This window comes from Anoplophora glabripennis, unplaced genomic scaffold, assembly GCF_000390285.2.
Source record: "Anoplophora glabripennis isolate ALB-LARVAE unplaced genomic scaffold, Agla_2.0 scaffold8, whole genome shotgun sequence".
Classification (NCBI taxonomy): domain Eukaryota; kingdom Metazoa; phylum Arthropoda; class Insecta; order Coleoptera; family Cerambycidae; genus Anoplophora; species Anoplophora glabripennis.
The window spans coordinates 2,574,684-2,595,618 of NW_019416350.1; the positions used below are offsets into that span (position 1 = coordinate 2,574,684).

At 30.7% G+C, this 20,935-nt stretch overlaps 1 protein-coding gene across 1 annotated transcript in view; it reads left to right on the top strand.

Annotated features, from left to right (window-relative positions):
* Nucleotides 1-20,935, top strand: part of LOC108904672 — a 56,635-nt gene that overhangs the window by 29,258 nt on the left and 6,442 nt on the right. The window contains exons 5-7 of the mRNA XM_018707314.1: nucleotides 14,511-14,649; nucleotides 20,149-20,447; nucleotides 20,770-20,907. Coding sequence (XP_018562830.1) covers nucleotides 14,511-14,649; nucleotides 20,149-20,447; nucleotides 20,770-20,907 — 576 coding nt within the window. The remainder of the gene's footprint in view (nucleotides 1-14,510; nucleotides 14,650-20,148; nucleotides 20,448-20,769; nucleotides 20,908-20,935) is intronic.

Sequence of the window (20,935 nt, forward strand, 5' to 3'; positions counted from 1 at the left end):
ATAATTATAATAATAATAATAATAATAATAATAATAATATTTATTTGTCCTTTATGACATTTTACAATGTATAGGATAAGTCATAAAAATAGTGTATAAACGACGATTTACACAGGAGTACAGAATGACAAACATACAACACAAACGATCACTTATAATTAAATACATAATCTTTGACGGGTCTATTACAAAGTCTAAAAATATGCGTGTAAACTATATAAACATTTTGTCTAGATAAGCTATTTTTGTTAAATAACCTTTATTTTTCTTGGAGACTTTATAGTAAAGAATAAGAATAGTCAATAAAGGAGTTATTAGGTACTCGTAACTAAAACTTACTGTTAAGGAAATGTGATACATCATATATACATTCCCGTACAAGAAAGTATTTCAGTTTTCTTTTAAAAATATTAATGTTATTTTCATGCCTTATGCAGATGGGCAGATGATTAAGGAATTGGATGCCTTTAAATATTGGGCTTTTCTCGAACAACGAGGTACAATGTTTAAGAGGTCGTATAGAATCGGCAGTTCTTGTACGGTAGTTATGGTACTCACGGTTACGCATGAAACTTTTATAATTACTTTTTGCGTATAGTATACATTTGTAGATGTATATAGAATAAAAAGTAAGTATATTAAATTGTTTAAAATAATCTTTGCATGTTTGTCTGACGTTAAGGTTAAATATTAGACGAACTATCCTCTTTTGAGAAATAAAAATTCTGGAAGCATCCCCCGCACTTCCCCATAAGATAACATTATAAGAAATATGAGAATAAACAATAGCATAATAAACACTAATTAGTTGATCAATGGTAAATATATTTTTCAGCTGAAGTATTGCATAGAAACTACTATTTAACTTCTTACATATATGATTTATGTGAGTAGTCCACCTCATATTACTATCCAAGTAGACTCCTAGGAATTTGGCGGTATTTGAAAACTGAATATTTATATTTTTAACTAAGACTGATATATTGCCTGAAATTTCCGTTCTGTTGAAAAAATGCATACAAACAGTTTTGTTCGCATTAACCATTAAAGCGTTTCTTTCGCACCAAGTTGAAAATTCCTTGGACAGGAGGTTCAATATTACGACCATTTGGCATGCCCAACGATGTAAGCCCTACAGGGTAACCTGTATTCCGAATTTGAACTAAATATCTCAATAACTGTAGCAACTATAGACAAAAAACTAAACAAATCTTAAAATTTCAACACCCTGTAGATCGATAATGAAGCGTATGTTTATATTAATTTTTAGTTATGAAATTACCCCCTCCCTTATGTATATGATATTTAGGAATACCCTATATAATGAAAATATCAAGAGTCCAAAAAAAAACATCATTGACGTAGACACTTATAATTTTCTTAACTTAACTTAAATGTTTATCTTGACTTTTTTGATCACATAGAATTTATAATTGTATTTAAAAAAAAAATCCTTTTCTGTTGGTATAATAGATGGCTTTATATTTATACAACAGCATAATAAATTTTATCTTTATATAAATGAAACTCAACTGTCTCTGAATAAAGCAGAATATATTTTTCTTCTTAGAAATTCTTAGAATTCATATTTTGAGATATACTTGACTCAAATTGGAGAATATTCAGTGGCGCCGAAATTCTGGAATTCTGGAACAGTGTCAGTATCACCCAATATTTCAGTAATATTTATTTTTGATTTGTTAAATCTTTAGCCCAAATTCCATGACTATCATCAGATATATTTGAATAAATGTTATCTTTTTTGTACATCGATACGCAGCCACACAAACATATAATTTCTGAAGGAATTCGATGCGTCATGACGTCAAGACAAATTTCGAAGAAAACTGAAATCTTTAGGTGAACCTGGTCCAAATATGGGTCAAAACTGATTTTTTCTTCATTTTTCTCCAAATATATCATTTTTGTAGTATTTTTAGGTGCTGAACATGATGCTATTGGTAAAATTTACCCATGACATATTTCTCAGAAAATTCACTATTTGTGTGAAAAAAAAAAAAACAAGCCCAAATAGGGTCAAAATTGATTTTTTCCTAGACTTCATCCAAATATATCAATTTCATAGTATTTTACGACGCTGAACATGATGCCATTAGTAAAATTTACCCATGTACTGTACTATACTTTTCAGAAAATCCACTATCTGGATGAAAACTGGACCAAATATTTATCAGAACTGATTTTTTCCTAAATTTTGGCAAAATATATTATTTTCATAATATTTAAGTCTTCACCCAAAAAGTGGATTTTCTGAGAAATATCGAGGTCATGGGTAAATTTTAATTTTAGTAATGGCGTCGTGTTCCTGACATTTTTTAAAATCATTTGCATAACATTATTGAATGCTTGAGAATCTGTAACTGAAATTATGTTAAATCCAGTCCTACATTAATTTTTCCTCAAAATATACTTACTTAAAATTGCAATTACATATTTTTGGCAGTATGATGAATTAATTTCAGTTTGTGGCATGACATATGCATTTTTTTGCGTTTTGCCAATATACACTATAGCTTGAATAAAAATTCCTACTACGAGCTGTTACATCGTTAAGCCATTGTTTTACAATATTGCTCAACGACTAATAATTATTTTTGTACCGTAGTCGTTAAAAGTAATTTTCAAATTGCTTCTAAGGATGTTTACATAGAGAAATAGATGTATTATGGTATTAAATTGGGTGTGAATCTTCAATGAAAGACATCGAGTGGAATAAATTGCTATAGATATATATTTATGAGTTTAGTAAAAACATTTTTTTGTAAGCAAAAGTAAAATATCTATGAAACAAATTTTTGTCCTGCTATATAAATAAGCGCAAATAAAAACGTTGAATGTAATAAATGTTTGATAAATATCCCCCTATACTTTTCCGAGCACGTAGCTTTAAGCCAAAATAGTGAAATCAGTAAGCAGATATCCAAGACATACATATTTTGAAATCAATTAGTCATTAAACAATGCAAATTGGCCGAGAAAATAAAGTTAAAAATTGTATTATATCGAAAACGCGATCATATGAAAACACGTATTATGCAAATTAAAGATCTTAATCTGCCGTATGTGTGTGGTAAAAAAATTATACCTTTAAGGTTTAATTAAACTAATTAAAGACTAGGTTTTCATTCAGCATCTTTGTGAAGATCAAGGGTGTCCTCGCATATAGATATTGCAAAATGTATATTTATTTATTTCGTAGGCGGCCACAGAAAACACAATAACAAAACACAATACCCGCATAAAAAAAGTAATTGCTGTTATTACGAGATAGCATCAGTGTTGCTTCATTTAGCTAAAACTAATTAGGTTCGTCATTTAGGTACAGACATAACTTAGTTTTCAGATAAACTTCTGCAAAAAACTAAGGGAGCAAAAAAATTTTTCGAATTTTTAGTGATTTTTCAGAATGCTGTATCTCAGTTAAAAATGATCGCATCAAGGTTTAAAAAAAAACATTTTACAGCCCCGAATGTCTAGTTTCCAGATTTCTTAGCTCAAAATTTTTAGGAGAGACAGTCATCGCGAAATTCTAAGAAATAATACTAAAAAAATTTTTTTCAATTTTTTGCGTTTTTTTCTCGGTCCACGGGATTGGAAAAATTTTTTACACAAAAATCATGATATGGACTTGATAGCCTGTTCATTCAGCTTAAATTTATTTTTTTAAATCTTTCTCTACGTTAATTTGACCCGGAGATATTCGACTACGAATACAAAAGCATCCTTTTGGCTTTAACCATCTTATATCTCAGCAACTAATGATCAGACAGAAAATTGACGGGCAGTTTCGAAATCTCGAATAAATTTCCTACAAGGCTATGTAGCGTTCTTGGAAGAAAAAAATTTTCTTTCATCCTCGACATTAACTTGAAAAAAATGAAAAAAAGTGACTTTTTGACTTGTTTTGCTAAGTCGACCGCATCTTTACTAATATCGATGGAGAGTCTAATGCTTGTACGACTTTTTACACCTCGATGTACCCCCAAAAGCTCCGTAAATGGGCAGATCGATCTATCGAACGGTTTTTCCGGACCGCTTAATCAAAATTTCAGAAAAATTTAAAGGAGCAAAATTTACATTTCTGAGCACCCTGTAACGTTCGTAAAAATGAAAAATTTGATTTTTTTTTCAATTCTTTCACGATTGGGCATTTTTTGCTCATTGAATTTGAAAACTTTTTTTTAATTTTTGAAAATTTTCTTTATTTTTTAACAACTCAAGATAAAAATATTGAGTCATTTTTGAAGCGATGTACTCTTTCCGTACCGTAATTTCCTTTATTTTGAATTAACGAAATTGATTAAAAGTTGATACCCCCAAGATTGGTGTAGTCCTCGATCTGCGAAAAAATAGTGCGTATTATCCTAAACTTTCTTACGAATCTAACAAGTGTGAAAAACAGGTTTTTTTAAAACTCTATCTTTGATTCAAAGGAACCAACCAACAGTTTTTCTCAAAATTAACAATATTTTTTGTAATTCTAGTGAAAAAAATTAATCAAAAGTTTTTGTAGACTTTTTAATTTTTGTCATGCCTAGGCGGCATTTATCATTTTTATTTTATTTATCAACTTTTAATCAATTTCATTAATTCAAAATAAAGGAAATTACGGTACGGAAAGAGTACATCGCATCAAAAATGACTCAATATTTTTATCTTGAGTTGTTAAAAAATAAAGAAGAGTAAATTTTCAAAAAATTTTCAGAAATAAAAAAAAAAATTTTTTAGTCTTATTTCTTAGAATTTCGCGATGACTGTCGCTCCTAAAAATTTCGAACTAAGAAATCTGGAAACTAGATATTCGGCGCTTTAAAATGCTTTTTTTAAAACCTTGATACGATCATTTTTAACTGAGATACAGCATTCTGAAAAATCACTAAAAATTCGAAAAATTTTTTTGCTCACTTAATTTTTTGCAGAAGTTTAAATAAAAATTTCATAGTTTCATATATCACAAATTTTTTTAAAAAAGCAGTAGGAGATAGGACATTTTTAAGTTCTTCTTATTTTATTTTTTGTATTTTGTATATTATATAACATACTTAGTTTGAGATGCAAATTTTTTTAATTAGATTTATTATATCTATTATATAGGTTTATCATCTATCTACCTATTTTTTTCTTTTGTAAAATATATTTATCATAATATTGATTTCTAAATAGAATAAAATATTAAATCCACACATCGCGTTTAAAAGACCGTCATTAACATTAAATTCTAAAACTAAATCTGTAATATATTATACAACGTGCAACTACACCGATTGGCCAAATTTTATTTTGTAAGTAAATAAAGTTGCTCTAAACTTGTGTTCGAAAAAATTTTGTTTGCGATATACTTACGAGGTACTAAAAATTATCGAAAATATCTAGCTTGTTTATTTCATGATGCAAAAAGAAACGTTTGGGGCAAGCCAAACAAATAAAACATAATTCGTAAATAACGTGGTTCAATAATAAATTACTTTTATTTCAGAGTTTTTGGCGTTTAGCTCGAAAACAGTTCAATATAGCTATATGTAATAAAAAAACAAATACAAGTGAAAATTATTATTAGCTAGTCCTTTGGATCCTCTTTATTTCTTTCAATATTTTGAACTACACTACAGGAAAAAATTAAATTAATAAAAAAATTTCAAGAATTTTTTAGTGATTTTCGAAAGGCAGTATCTCAGTGAAAAACAGTAATATTGAGATAATAAAAATTTTGAAGCTTTAAGTCTCTAGTTTCAAGGTCTGTAGACAAACATTTTTTTTGAGCTCTGGTGATCGAGCAATCAGAAGAAATATCCCAAGAAAAAAAATTTTTTTTAGGACTGCGCATGAACTGAAATTTTTTTCAGACTCAATCAATACATTCATACGTCATTTATTCAACTTGAATTTGATTTTTGAAAGGCCTCCGGGTGACTATTGGTTGCTGAAATATCGATGGTTGAATGAAAAATAACACTTTTGCCTTTAATCATCGATATATCTACAAGAAATTATTGCACAGTAAATCCAAAGGTAGTTTGAAAACTTGAATAAATTCTCTACAAGGACCTGTATAACGACTTTTTACAGTTTTTTAGAAAATCTTCCGCTAATTTCGAGAGACACTTTTACAGCTCAATGTACCCACAATAACCCTGTAAATTGACAAGTTGATGCATCAAATCATTTTTCGGTCCCAAGTGATCAAAGTTTTGGAAAGAATTAAAGGAACACGTTTATTGGTCCTAAACATTACGTAATCATGATCAAAATGAAGAAGAAAAATTTTTCTCGACTTGTCCCATAATTTTGTATGTTTGTATGTTCCATTAAATGTACCTAGTTTCAATTTAAGAAAAAAAATCAGTCCAAAGCTCTTGAAACGAGAGACATAAAGCTTCGAAATTCTTTTTTTATTATCTGGATAGGATCAATGTTCACGGAGATGTAACCTTTCGAAAATCACTAAAAGAATTCAATTTTTTCCAGCAATGTATTGAAAATAACTTTTATGCAACAAATTATATAATAATTGACATCATTTTTCTCTATTTTAATTGAATATAGGTGGGTGCAAAATAACAATATAGTTAAACTAATTAGTTATAGTTGAGGAATTTACTGATGTAATGCAGAATTTATAAAAACAGTTTTATATAACGACAACGTTGAACTTCATACCGATATATCTTGACGGGGTTGATATTTGTTCTAAAAATTTTGATTTTGAAATATCCTTAACACATTTTTAAAGTAAAGCAATGTACTATAGAACTGTAAAGTTTTCCCAAAAATATCTCGTGAAAAGCAGTTCCAACTAGAAACTAGAACAATAATTCTTTTGAAAAATATTATTTAATATCTATATACGACAGACGTTTTTTTTTCGTTCGTGTGATAAATTTTTATTTTAAATTTATTTAGCATGTCTGAATAACTTTTTTAAGAACGAGTGTGCTTGTATACAACTTTATTTGATGAAAACTGAGTAGATATATTAGCATAATTATATACATCTTCATTTGATGAAATTTTTTAGAATTAACTTGAATTACATAACTTATTTACCTTTGTTCTCTTTGCCAATTCATTATTATTAACAAATTTGTGAAGAAAAATCAATGAATGGAATTTCTCTCGTAGTAAATTTGGCTTAAATATTGACTACTGTTCTCTTAATAGACATTCAAAAAAATAAATAAAAACATCCATATTAGGATTTGTTGTATCTCACAGACCTTAGATAGTTTGAAAAATTGCAATGAATACTTTAGGGAATATTTACATTATACAGGGTGATTCACAACTTATCCAAAAAAAAATTGGGAATCGATGCGGTATGAGAAATGGAGTCAATATCTTAAAAAAAAATTTGTAAAATCTTTATAGTTTCCGAGAAAAAATGTATTGAAGTTATAGTACATTCAACCACTGCATAGCTGGACAACTGTAATCTCTAGCGTCTTTCGCAATGCTCGTGGAGAGCCATGTGGCCTCAGCGACTCTGAATACTGAAATCGGATTTTACAATCGCCGTTGTCATAGTATTTACCTGTTATCTGTGGTGTTTACAATAGTTGTTTAGTAGTTAGTGTCAAAAGTGGGTAGTTAGTGCCAAAAATGGTTTGCGTGTATAGCAACTCGGAGTTGATGGATATCGTTTTAATTTATGGCGAAGCATTTGTGTTATGGTGAAGCAAGACAACATTTGTGTTAGTTCGTAGAAACTAAGTAAGACGGACCCAAATGTGTTTACACATTGGTGGATAAAATGTTTAACAATTGTTGTTGAAACATCGGGTACGTCAAATGATTTTATTATTTAAAAATGCAAATTAATTTTATTAATTAATAAAGGCAGAAACAGTTGAATTTATCGATATAAAATAGGTGCGATAAAATTCTATTTACATATTTCTTTCCTTGCGAAAGTTTTTGTCCGTTTTTATCACACCGCCATGCCGGTAGCATTGTATGCCTTTAAAAACACTGCCTTGTACATTTCCACCAAAAAAATATTCTTGATGATTTTAATAAGGAACTTATTTTCCTAGTTTCCATTTCTTGTCATAGGATTGTCAAACACTAAGTTAAATATAAATTTAAGCAAATGCTGCTAGATACAAAACCAGACACACCTCCTATGTCGTAGTAACTGTAAAACGCACAGTTTTGTAGTGCCATTGTCCCGCTACAAACATTTCGGTAAATGTTGTAAACAAATAGAAATAGAAGAATTAAGCCAGTAGCCCATAAAATTGCGTACGTGATGAAAGAAAGTGAATCCCATTTCCGGATAATTCCGAAACTGTTCCCACAAATTGTCAACGCATTAATTGGTCTATTTGACGTACTATTTACATTAAAATCTATTAGGTTTCAGCACTCGCCGCGCCTCAGTACAGTGCCGCGAAAAAGGGGGGATGCAAAGTGCTCTTCTGCAAGCGCAAATTTTATCCTTGGTTAGACCGCATATATTCATAGCAATCCTTCCACCAAATCCCAGTAGCGACACCAAAAGTTCCACATCTTGCACCTAAAAAGTAGCGTTCACTTTAATTCGCGCGATCTCAGCACGATTAACGAAATATTAAGCAGTTTTAGCACCGCAGTTCTTAAAAACTTACCTACATATTCGTTATTGATTTTTCAATCTAGCATTGTAAGTTGTTTCGAAAATATCTCATACACGTTTGTATGCTAATTAGTCTTGAGAACAAGCGGATTTTATTAAGACATGGTCAAATTTAGATTACGCACTTCATTGTCTTAATATATGAAAAAGAAGTGTGTTAGATCGTGTCCTAAATAGCTAGTGTGAGTTATGTGTTCATGAGGATTTGTTTATACTGATACGAAAATGCAAGTGTTCTGTTTTTCTGTGATATTTTTCGTTATTTTAAATGTATTGATGGTCGTTGACAGTTCTATTATTATTGTCGAGGATGCTAAAGGTAATTGTAATGGTGTCAGTGTGATTATTATCATTTGCACATGCAACAAACTAATACTGACCTTGCACCGAATATCTATTTAATTGTATTAATAGTATCTTTAGATTACTTTAATTTGGATTTTCATTGCAGTTTGTATTTTAAATATCTTTTTGAATGTGCACTCTTTAAATAGTTTTAAATAGGCCCAGAGATATTTGCCGAAATTTTAATCCTGTATTTAAAATATCAAAAGCAAAAAGTTTTCTTTAATATTGTTTTCGAAAATCTGTTGCTTTTTAAAAATAGTACTGTTTTTTAAATCTATAATTTTTTTGTTACGTTATACTAAAGTAGACGTTCCGACGTACGAGGGTAGTAAAGGTAATAATAAATAAAAAGTAGTGCAAAAGCGTCAATTAATTATCTAGTGCTAGTATACAGGTACAATTTACGACAGTAAAAATGTTAAGGTAGCGTAAGTTGTCCCACAAAACATTAACTCATGTTACTTAGATATTTCTATAACTCATAGGCCTAGGTATAGGCAAAAAAATAGAGGACAAAACTGTGGGCTCCCCAAAAAAATTTATTAGTCAAAAGTTGTTGCTTTTGATAAGTTGAACGCGTGGTTCAAATTTTAGAAGTTGTTTCTTGGTCACCCTGTATTACCCAGGATAAGACAATGGAATGTCAAAAATTAACCATCATATACCAATTTATGTTTGTTTTTTATCTTTGAGTTTGTAATGTGTGATTTAAATAACGTTTTAAAATGTTAAAAGATATTTGCGACATCATATTCACCGTGAATTATATGATTATAAAGAAAAAAACCCGGGTAAACTAAAAAAATCTGGAAGTAGCCAATGCAATGGTCTAAAAGAAGTAAACTTTTTGTATGCTTTTTTGAAAGGTGAATCCTTTTTAATCCTCCCAATTCCAAACTTTATATTTTAGATTTTAAATTTCTTTTTAAATTTTTTAAACTTTGTCACATTACGTTATTTACGTTGTATAAAAACCAAGTTGAATTCTATGCAACATGCAATATGATAATAATAAAATATTGTAGGTAGTATATACTAAGTAGTAATATTCATTAGCTTCTATTTCCTGAGGGGATCATTTTTTGTTTATCTGTAAATGACAAAGTTCAAAAAATAAGAATTTCCGACCCTACCAAAAGATCATTTTGTACAGCGGGATGCAGTGGCGGCTCGTGACATTGAGAATAGGTGAAGCATATTCATTGGTTAGCTAAAAAGAAAAAAAAAGACGCATGCGAAAATTTTCAAATTTTCAAGGTCAAACGGTTTCAAATGAATCTGGAAATTTTTAGTTGCGTTTGCAATATTACTGAAAAACTGACGTCCGCGAGAAGGATTTTCATTTAGATTTCATAAAAAATAGAAATACTATTAAACACGGCATACAGAAAAGTTTTTTTAAATAAACACTTCCACACAACCACTTATACTCCGAATACCATTCATTCCGAAACTTCCGAACGTACACTTTGTCTTTTGACTTCCCCCCTTTTTTCAACATCGAGAGAAGGCACAGGTCTCTCGCAATTTAAAAAATCCTTTTCGTCCAAAATTTTCCATCTGGAAAATGGCGTTTCCAATAAAATACATACTGGATCATACATAGAAAACATTTGTACAATTATTGATACAAAACAAATATTAACAAAGAACCGTAAACTGTTTAAAGTAAAGGCAGGCCCATGGGCGATGTCGATGCTGCTTCAATTTCCGCGTCACTCGTTCCCCCACGCCGTAGTTTAATCACATATTAACCGCCTCGTTGCCATGACAACCGCCGTAAACAATGCTACGAAGTGAAGACTAATTTCAATCCGCGTCATTTGCTTATGCTGTACGAAGTTGATGTTCGCACTCAACGAAGGCAATGTTTTTTAGAAGGCGGTCATCGCGCAACTATTCTGTTCATTTCTGCGTATAAAACAAACAAACAATACATTTTCAATATAGAATTATACCTAAATTTTAAAGTTTATATAAAATTAAAAATAATTTTAAATTGCACAACCAAACGGAAATTTTAGGTGAAGCGGTGCGTCACTTGCGTCACCTAGCGAGCCGCCACTGGCGGTATGTACAAAATGATCGCATGAGGGTGGACAAAATAATCCCCTAACAGATTTTTTACCCTGGTCTCTAAATGAATAAAACAAACATGTTCAAATACAAATTTATTTAAAGCGTTAACAAGAACAAAAAACAAATATTTTTAGTGAAATAAATATTCATAATGGCAATGGATTTTACATTCTAATACAGTGGGAAAGTTACCTAAACATTCAATTTTATCAACAGCATTTAATTTTTTCCTTTCGCCCGCCTTTTCAGGGACATCATTGGAACACCATGATTTTTACTCGCTGTTTTAAAAGGCATTCCGTTCTGAACATCTTGATTAGCCGAATGAAGTCATAGCGTCGCTGTCCCAGCTTTGCCTATTAGTTTTGCGTACATAATTCCGTGGCCTTATAGAATATTCTGAAAGAAACAAAACATTAGAGCAAATCAATTCCGTGATAAACCAAACTTGAGGCAAAATGATCCCGGGGTCATTTTGTACAAAGACTAGGGGATCATTTTGCTCCCCGAGGTGTTCCGAAACTTGAAACGTCATACCTAACCTATACAAAAGTGGAATTTCTGAACTAATATACCTAAATTAACCTTGATATTTATGTAGTTACCGGTGCCAAAACAATAAAGAAAAAACCATTCGGCAATGGAAAAACACATCACTATATTGAAGCTTACCTTAGATCACAGGATACAAACTTTAATATCTCTCGTCACCCACGTAAAACTTAACTGACGCTGCAGATAGAACAACACTGTACTAAAGGCGTGTCGATAAGTAAGTTCACGTTATTATTGGTGATTTAAAACTAGTGGCGCCAATGAACACATCAGGGATAAGTTTACCTCGAGGGATCATTTTGTACATCTATCCCCTAAAAGTCACAAAATTACACTTAACATTTGTTAAGATAGAATTCCAAGAAATCCATTGCATCACTTTCTTGGAACTAACCGCATTCGACACCCGAGATAGAAAGATATATAGGCACGCCTCTGCCGCGATAAATTGTTACAGTAGTTCCGATAACAGAACTTTATTGGCTTATTCATTTCTTGGAATTATATTTCAACAAATATTGTACTGTACTTTCATCTAACCATAAACTATTTTAATCCGACTAATTATTAAATTTTGCGATAATAACAACTTTGTGTCGGGAGATCTCAATGGCCGATGAGAACAGTAACTGAATTATAGATTATTTAGTAGCCGAAACTGTCATAAATGCTACAAGTAGAACTAACGATGTTACTGATATATTCACTAATATATTGTCTAATTTTTCTCATTTAAACGTAGTTAGTCAGAACAACTGAAGAAATTCAGACAATTTCAGGTGTTGTCAATAGTCAATGGTATAGTTGATGTATTCATTAATGTGTAGGTACATAACATTTTACCAATATTGGCATTAATTATTTTGTAGTAACAATATATTTATAACTACGAATAAGAGATTTGTTAATATTTTTTATTTTTCCAATTTCCTGCCACACATAGAAAGTGTAAGAGACAGTACCAAATTTGAATTCCTCATATCCGATTTACTATGGTTGGTGTCCCTGAATGGTAATTATATCTTCTACAACCCAATGGCGCTTTATACAGGGTGTAAATTAATAAGTGCATAAAATTTAGGGGTGATTCCCTGTCGAAAAATAAGGTGGTTCTTTCATATAAAAACATCTCATTTGGACATCCCCTACGAAGATACAACCGCTTAAAGAGGTTTTTAATTTTTTTCTGAAATACCAAAAAATTTGCAGAACTAAAATTAAGTAGACGTTTTCTGCTGTAGAGAAGGCATTCAGTAAACAATTTGTTGATGTTCCCCTACGGTTCTAAGGGGTAGAAAAAACCACCCCGAAGACTTGTTTCAGACGTAACTTTTTTTCTTGTTACTATCTTACCATTTACAAATTCATTTCAGATTTCATTCTAAATAAAAAAAGGTCTATTGTATTTTTTTTTGTAAAATTAACGGTTTCTGAGCAAAAAAATTATTTACAATCAATTACACTTCATGATTGGCATAAGGTAGAAATTTTATCGAACTGTAATTTATCTAGTAGGGGGTTGTCACGATGACATTTTGTAATGGTAACTTATTTGTTATAATTGATTCAATAATTTTATTAAATACGTGAAAAAAACCTGTATTTTTATGTAGTAGTAGAAAAATTTGAATTTGGAACTGCATAGGTTTTATACCTATGGATTTCCAAATCGTAAGAAGAAGAAAAAGAATTTCTTTCTATTCTAATTCTGTGTCACTGATGCTAATTAAATCCGTTTCTGGAAACAACCACAGTGAGGACATGAACATTAAAATAACATTGAAACGTCCTGCTAATCCACGTTATTTTGAGTTTATTTTACGTCAAGTTTTTCAGCACTAAAATAACTCCCCTTTTAAGCTTTTATAGATATAACTACTTCACAGCTTGGTATAACGTTTCTTCCCTTGGCGTTAGTTAAACTACAATAATTTTGTTTTGTTAAATTTTGCTTGTATAAAGCTTAATTGTAATGTTTATGTAGCCTATGAACTTAACATTTCTCATAAGCTATATTATAGTTTTTCAACCATTATGATTTTACTGGGAAATATTTTATGATATATCATGGTTTTAATATGATAGTTGGTAATAATAATTTTTACCTACAAATCGAACTAAGAAAAATATAATTAGAATGTGTTACATCAATATACTTATACCTACATTAAACTGATTATTTCGCACTGCCAGAATGGTAGAAATAAAATAGTATTGTAAAATTTTGTATATTCATTAGCGGAGGGTCATATACTCATTTGATTGAGAGATATCATTTAGCTTAAATGTTTATTAGTTTTTATTCTTATATGTACTTACCTTATTAACAAGTCAATCTCCTCAAAAAAAAATGTTCACAAGATCACTTGACCATAGCAATACCTCTTTTGTTTTATTACAAGTGTAAGAAAACTATTTAAGTCATTATAATTACCAAGAATACACTTTTGACCTTGCTATTATACTTATAAATTATAATTGCACAGTTGGCTGTCGAAATTCTCATCATTCTTTTGAGAATAACGTTTTTATTGTTTTACTAAATTTCTTTTATAGTTTTAATTGTTAAAATTATTGAATCCGTTTAAATATTCGAAAGTATTTTTTAAAGTAAAATTGTGTGAGTCGGCAGTAATAATTTGTCTCTTTTTGAAGATTTAGTTTCCCCAATATTTTTTCAAATTACATGACTCATTTTTAACGAAACAAATGGGGGATACGGTATTTTATTTGATATGTACCTCCGCAGAATAGTTGTTTCCCCTATATTGCCATTAGTAATATACTTATTATTATATTTGTGTATTTTAGTTGTAAATATTTTCTAATTTTTATCTATAATGAATATCCTAGATTTGAAATAATTTGAGGTTACATCATTTATTTTCTTTTTCAGCATGTTTCCGACGAGTCTTGGCAGGAAAACGTGCCGCACGCAGATGCGTCAAGCGTGCTTTCACTTGTGAGACCGTGGAACAATGCCAAAGAGAGTGTGCCGATGAAAAGTACTTTATTTGCGAAGGATTCAATTACAGGTAATTATTTTTTAATGAAAAAATTATTATTAATATTTTCTACAAACATATATTTTTTACACATATAAAATTAGCCTTGATGGCACCTTTTGGTGTAAGAGTTGATAAACTTAAAAGAATACAAATCAGTTATTTAAAATACAGTTGTACTTAATTTTACGTAATTAAATGTAGGAATTTTTGATCTGGAATATATTTTTTTCTGAACAATTTTTGCCTAAAATGTATATGCTGGCACTATCTACGAATATAGATAAAACGAATGATAATATGTTTTTTCTATTACTTTAAAATATACTCAAATTTCATATAATAATATACTCAATCGAAGTTTCCCAACTAATTTAACATCCTTAAAAATTTTTTTTTTATTGTATTTTTTTGTAATAGGTATTCTAGAATTGAGAACATTAGATTTATATTTTTCGTTTTCATAAAATTAAGACCGAACTTAATAGTTCTGTTACGTTACCTATGTAATTATCTATTTGTCTTAAAAAATGGACAATGAGGATGGATTAGGAATGCATATATTTAATTAGCATGTGTGAAAATGTTATGATAATTTAAAACAATTAATTTTGACCTCGCATCATTTATAACAAGGGAAGTATATGTTTATTCGTACATTATATTAAAATTAACTCAAAATTAACTATATAAAAACTGAATGCTAATTACCTACTTGTCTGTACAATGCCACGAATCCTCATTTTACTTTTATATGATTCTATAGGATCAGTACGGTAAGTGAATTAAAACTTAAATTAACTGTTTTACACACGCAATTAATTGTGTGTATTTTAATCAGTTTTGTTGGCTTTAAGTACCTATACATGTATACATGTATAACAGTTGATCTTCTTATCCATTTCTTCTTTTTCTTCTCTTTAATATATTTGCATACATTTATACAAAATAGGGTTGTTTCCTTTGTTTATATAGTCTTTTTCAATAGATTTGATTCTTTGACAAACATACTTCATCACTTCTTATGTTTGTCACTGTTAAAGACATACAATCAATTATTCCTTGTATCCAATAGACAATTTCAGCTCAGGATATGTCAATAGTTAGCAATGGCGCTCCCTCATGATTAAATTCGCCATATTATAGATTTACTCTTAACAAGTAGCCGCTATTATTGGTCATTGTTGATACTACCATGTAAATTGTATAGATGACACTACAAAATTTGCTGATAAAGAATTAGAAATTTACTCTGTTAATACAGTACGTTGTCATTTCTCCATTTTGATATTATTTTCTGGAATCCCAATGAAACCAAATTGTACTATTAAATATACTTTATAAGTACCTATTTTATATTGATATAACATTTTGTATGGAACTGAATCTAAGAATGCAGCTCTATTATACAACAGAGGTTTACAGAAGCTTCAGTCGGAAATAAGTATTGGCAACAATTTCCGAACAGAATACGGCGAATGATCGAGCATCAAACATAAAATATTACCTAACCTTAAAAGTTGACGTAGCGATTCGAAACAGATATAACGTTCATCGTGAAAGTATATTTTATTTTTTCAGCTTTACAGTTTTTTTTACACTTTTTAATACTTTTTTGTGTTCTTCTGATCATACCCACTGTTTAAATTTTAAGATCAGATAAAACACCTTATTTATTTCATCTGCTCGAACCTATTATCGTTTAAAGTATAAAGGATCTGAAATTGTAATCAAAATTTTAACGTAAATAATTCACATCCTGATAATGAAAGTAATAAGCAGTAATAAGCCCTAATGCTTATAGGAAGAAGCTATAATTGGAGGATAATTTCATTGGACTTTTTTTCTAGATGTCAAATTAGTAAATTGTCCTCTTCAAGGAACATTATAAGAAACAACATACGACGTAATAAAATGTAACGTTATGCAACTGCGGCAATTTTGCGTCAGCGTTCCACATGGCTTTATATGTAACATTACTGCGTGCGAAATCCGTATCGTCCTTGCGAGGAGCTGGTGTCAACCAAGGTCCTGGAATTTATATTTATCTGCTTGAAAGAATAGTAACATTAAGAGTTAATATTTTGTAATTTGAAATTTCTGCTATAAATTGACAAAACAATAGACAAGTTTTAAAGTTCTGACATACTGGAAGTATTAAATAATGTAACCTCTCAGAAATCCTATTTTAGTTATCGGGGCCCATAACTATACAGAGTTGCATAAAGTTATGTTGTTAGGACACATCTTTGTTCCTAGCGAAATGTATGCTTCTATCGTGTAGCGTTAGATAGTAGTGGTAGTGGTAAATGAAAAAGTTTTGTGATTGTATTCGAATTTTCTTCCTTATAAATTGTTAATTAAGTACGTCGACAGTCTTTAAATTCTGATAAAGTCCCATTCTTTGAATGATTTTAAGTCAAACAGTTCAAGCATGGGTCCACAAATTTATAGCTTCCGAGATACAGTGTATTGAAACTTGATAAAACTAACATCTAAAGTATCTGTGATGCAGGAAAATAGAACTGAAGCTAATGATTAATCTAATTAAGGTTTGAAATCCAATGAATTCGTATACAAATACATACACCAGTGGCGGAGATACTTGAAGTTACTTTCTACGAAAAACTAACAAATTCATCACCACCATGTATTTTATAAATTGAGTCACTACTTGTAAATCGCAGCGGTATTTTCAAGAAAAATGGAATCTTTCATTTTAATGAGAAAACTTTTCATTTATTACATTTTTAATTTACATTACTGTTACCAAGCATTTCATTAAACCGAATATAAATTTTAATTTATATTAAATAATTAATTATTTAGCTAGTTGTTCCGCAAAAGAGTTAACGGCATTTTTTTCAGGGAATGATTGGCCTAATTTTTTCCATACTGTACCCAATGCTAACGAAGTACAAAATTTCTACGTTCATTTCTACGCTAACGATTTTATTTATTAGGCTTCTTATAATTACTTGTTCTTAATTGAAGGATTAGCAAGAAGAACATATGTAAAAAAATAAATTTAGAAGAGAGCGTTAAAACTGATTTTCTGGAAACAGGTTAAATTAAAAAAGAGGCTCCTTTGTAGGATAATTTATAATCAAAAGTGTGTAATGAAACCTTCTGACTTAATTGTGTTAAAAAACTATACATTTTGAAAAAAATTGATTTTTAGTTTGACAATAACTTAAAAAGTCAATTTTGTGACAAATGTTATTTTTGCTAGAAACCTTTCAATTCATTTTCTAGCTAAAAATTTCACGTATCTAGTTTAGATTTTATGATATGAGATTTTTTACATAATTTCTTATAGTATTTAAAGAAAAAAATTTCTATAAATATTTGGCCGGAAACGCTTAGATTCCGAAATACAGGGTGGGGAAAATTATAAAAAATGATTGATATTTGAAATAAATTTGAAACAGTCAATGTTAGGCTCTTAAAATTTGTCAGTTATTGTGCGTTGGTGAACAGTTGCATTTTTAGTATCAAGTCAATTTTTATCTGCCGCCAGTGGCGTGCTTAGACGTGAGTTAGTCGACGTTTACGTCATAAAATATAGAACGCCAATGAATTTTTAGTATTTTGGGACACGTCAAACATTTTACAACAAAAAATATGTCTTGAAGTTTTTGACTAATACTAACCTAGAAAAAAACTTATTTATTTTATTCAGCGGCAACAAAAATAAGAGATAATATTTTTTGTTGTCTTAGTTACTTGTCTGGTATGATATTGTTGGAATTTTGCTAGTTATAAGTTGTCAGCCAATACTGTGTATTAGATAATAAAATTTTAAAATGAGTAAATTTACTAACCCTGAAATGATTCAGATGCATTTCATCGGCTTAGCAGATGGGATTCCAGAAGAAGCGCTGCGAATTTATCAGGAATGTTATCTTAACAGAGTAACGCCATGTGCTAAAACATTTAGAAAGCTACATCTCGGACTGAGTGAAACTGGTAGTTTTAAGCGTAGTACGGCGAAGTTCCAGGCAGACCTAACAACCCCAGAGTTAGAAGAAGCTATACTTCGAGAGATAGAAGAAGATCCTTCGACCAGTAGCAAGAAGACAGCATCGCAGCTTCATGTTAAGACCAAAGACTGTTTGGAAATTTTGAAAGTTTGTCTGCTATTCCCATACCACCTACAACGAGTACAAGCGCTGCTGCTCCGAGATTTTTAATCAAGACTAGATTTTAATAGGTGGTTGCTCCATTCAGAGACACATAATAACAGTTTTTTGACGAAAATTTGATTTACTAAGAAGTAACTTTTTGGAGAGAAGCAATTATTATTAATTTTCATAATGAACAATTTTGGGCGTACGAAAATCTGCAGGCAATAAGAGATAGTCGTTTTCAGCAATCAGTTTCGCTGAATGTATGGATAGGGATTATTCATGACTCTGTTTTTACCAGCTCGATCAACTGATGACTGGTATAGACAGTTTCTAACCAAAGATGTACTTTACACGTAAGAGCTAATTTCTGGTTTATGCAGTTCATTTCAGCCGTGTTGCTCGTCAGTATCGGTATCTCTACCTTTCCTAATCGCTAGAATGGACGCGCAGGTCTCCAAGCTTGGCCAGCTCGCAATCCTGATATGAATCCTTGCGACTTTTATGTATGGGGTCACCTCAACTCTCTTGCGTATAAGACACCTGTACTAGATGAAAACTAGTTACGAAATCGAATAATTCAAAGTTCTGATGTCATACAAAATTCATCAGAAATTTTTGAACGGGTGAAACTATCAATGATGAAACGATTAGAATCATAGATTTTATCAAAAACCGGTCATTTTCAACATTTGCTGCTTTGATTTTATGTCGAAACTGATTATTTCTTTAATCGTTGTTTATAGTTGCCGGCCATTTTTCTAAGAAGTAGGCAAGATACCTTTTTTGTTGTAAAATGTTAGGCGAGTCCGAAAATAGTAAAAATTTTTAAAAATCCATTGGAGTTCTACATTTTATGACGAAAACGTCGACTGACTCACGCCTTACTATGCCACTGGTGGTAAATAAAAATTGATTTTATATACTAAAAATGCAGCTCTTTACGAACGTACAATAACTGCCAAATTTTAAGAACCTAACATTGTTGTTATTTCAAATATTAATATATTTTTGAAAATGTTCAACACCCTGTATCTCGGAATCTAAGCGTTTCCCACCACATGTTTATAGGAACGTTTTTTCTTTAAATACCATAAGAAATTGTGTCCTGAAGTTACGAACCGTACTTAGGAAACACCCTGTATTTAATACTGACTTCATTTGGAAAGATCTTTGAAAAAAAAATTTTGAATTAGCTTAACAACTTAGAATAAAAAATACGAGAACCAATAATAGAATATATATTTTTAAAAAGGTATCGTCATGCTGCTCTAAAGGTCTACAGAAATATTTTATAAAATACTTGGTATAAAATCGTTCAAGTGATCATCTCTTAAAATGTGGGAACGTAATTAATTAATACGTGTTCAATGAAAGCTATTCATTTTTCTTCATTTTTTAGGTTGGATCCTACAGGTCGCGGTAAGGGAGACTGCGAACTTTTGGACTTGCCCTTGTCTCAACTCGACATAGGTAGGGACTTGTATGCGGATCCAGAATACGACTACTACGAGAGAGACCGCAATGCCGTTTCCGCCAACTGCAAGCAGTGGCCTAACAGGGGTGGTGGCTACTACCCACCGTATAGGGGAAGTTATGGTGGTGGAGGTAGTTATGGAGGTGATAGGGGAGGTTATGACTATGATCATGGATATTATGCAGACAGAAGATACGATGAAAAAAGACCTTCCGGATATAAAGGTAAATGCAAATAAAACTAGATGATATTGATAACAATTTTTCTCGAAAACTGTTAGAGATAAATATGGCAAAACTTATATCAATCGAAAGGACATTTAATTTGGCATTCATCAATTAAGTTGGGTCATTCCATTTGAAAAAAAAAGTGATTTGTCTTCTAAGATTGTCAAATGTAGGTCTTAATATTTCCGGTCCTGAATAACTTATTTTTTAACTAATGAGCCGAAAATGTTAGTGTGAGATAAAAAATGGCCATTTAAAAAAATCATTGTTTTTTTCTAGATATTATTTTATTTACTTTTAAAGCTCTGTATTATTCCAGGTGACAGAGGTCCCTCTGGGTACGATTCCAGCCTAAGGCGTCCGGGAGACCGATGGATAGACGACGATGATTACAAATTCAGACGCTTCAGACCCGGTTATGACTACGATAACCGACCTGGTGGAAACCGTCGCGGAGGTAAATATCTTCCAGTGAGCAAAATATG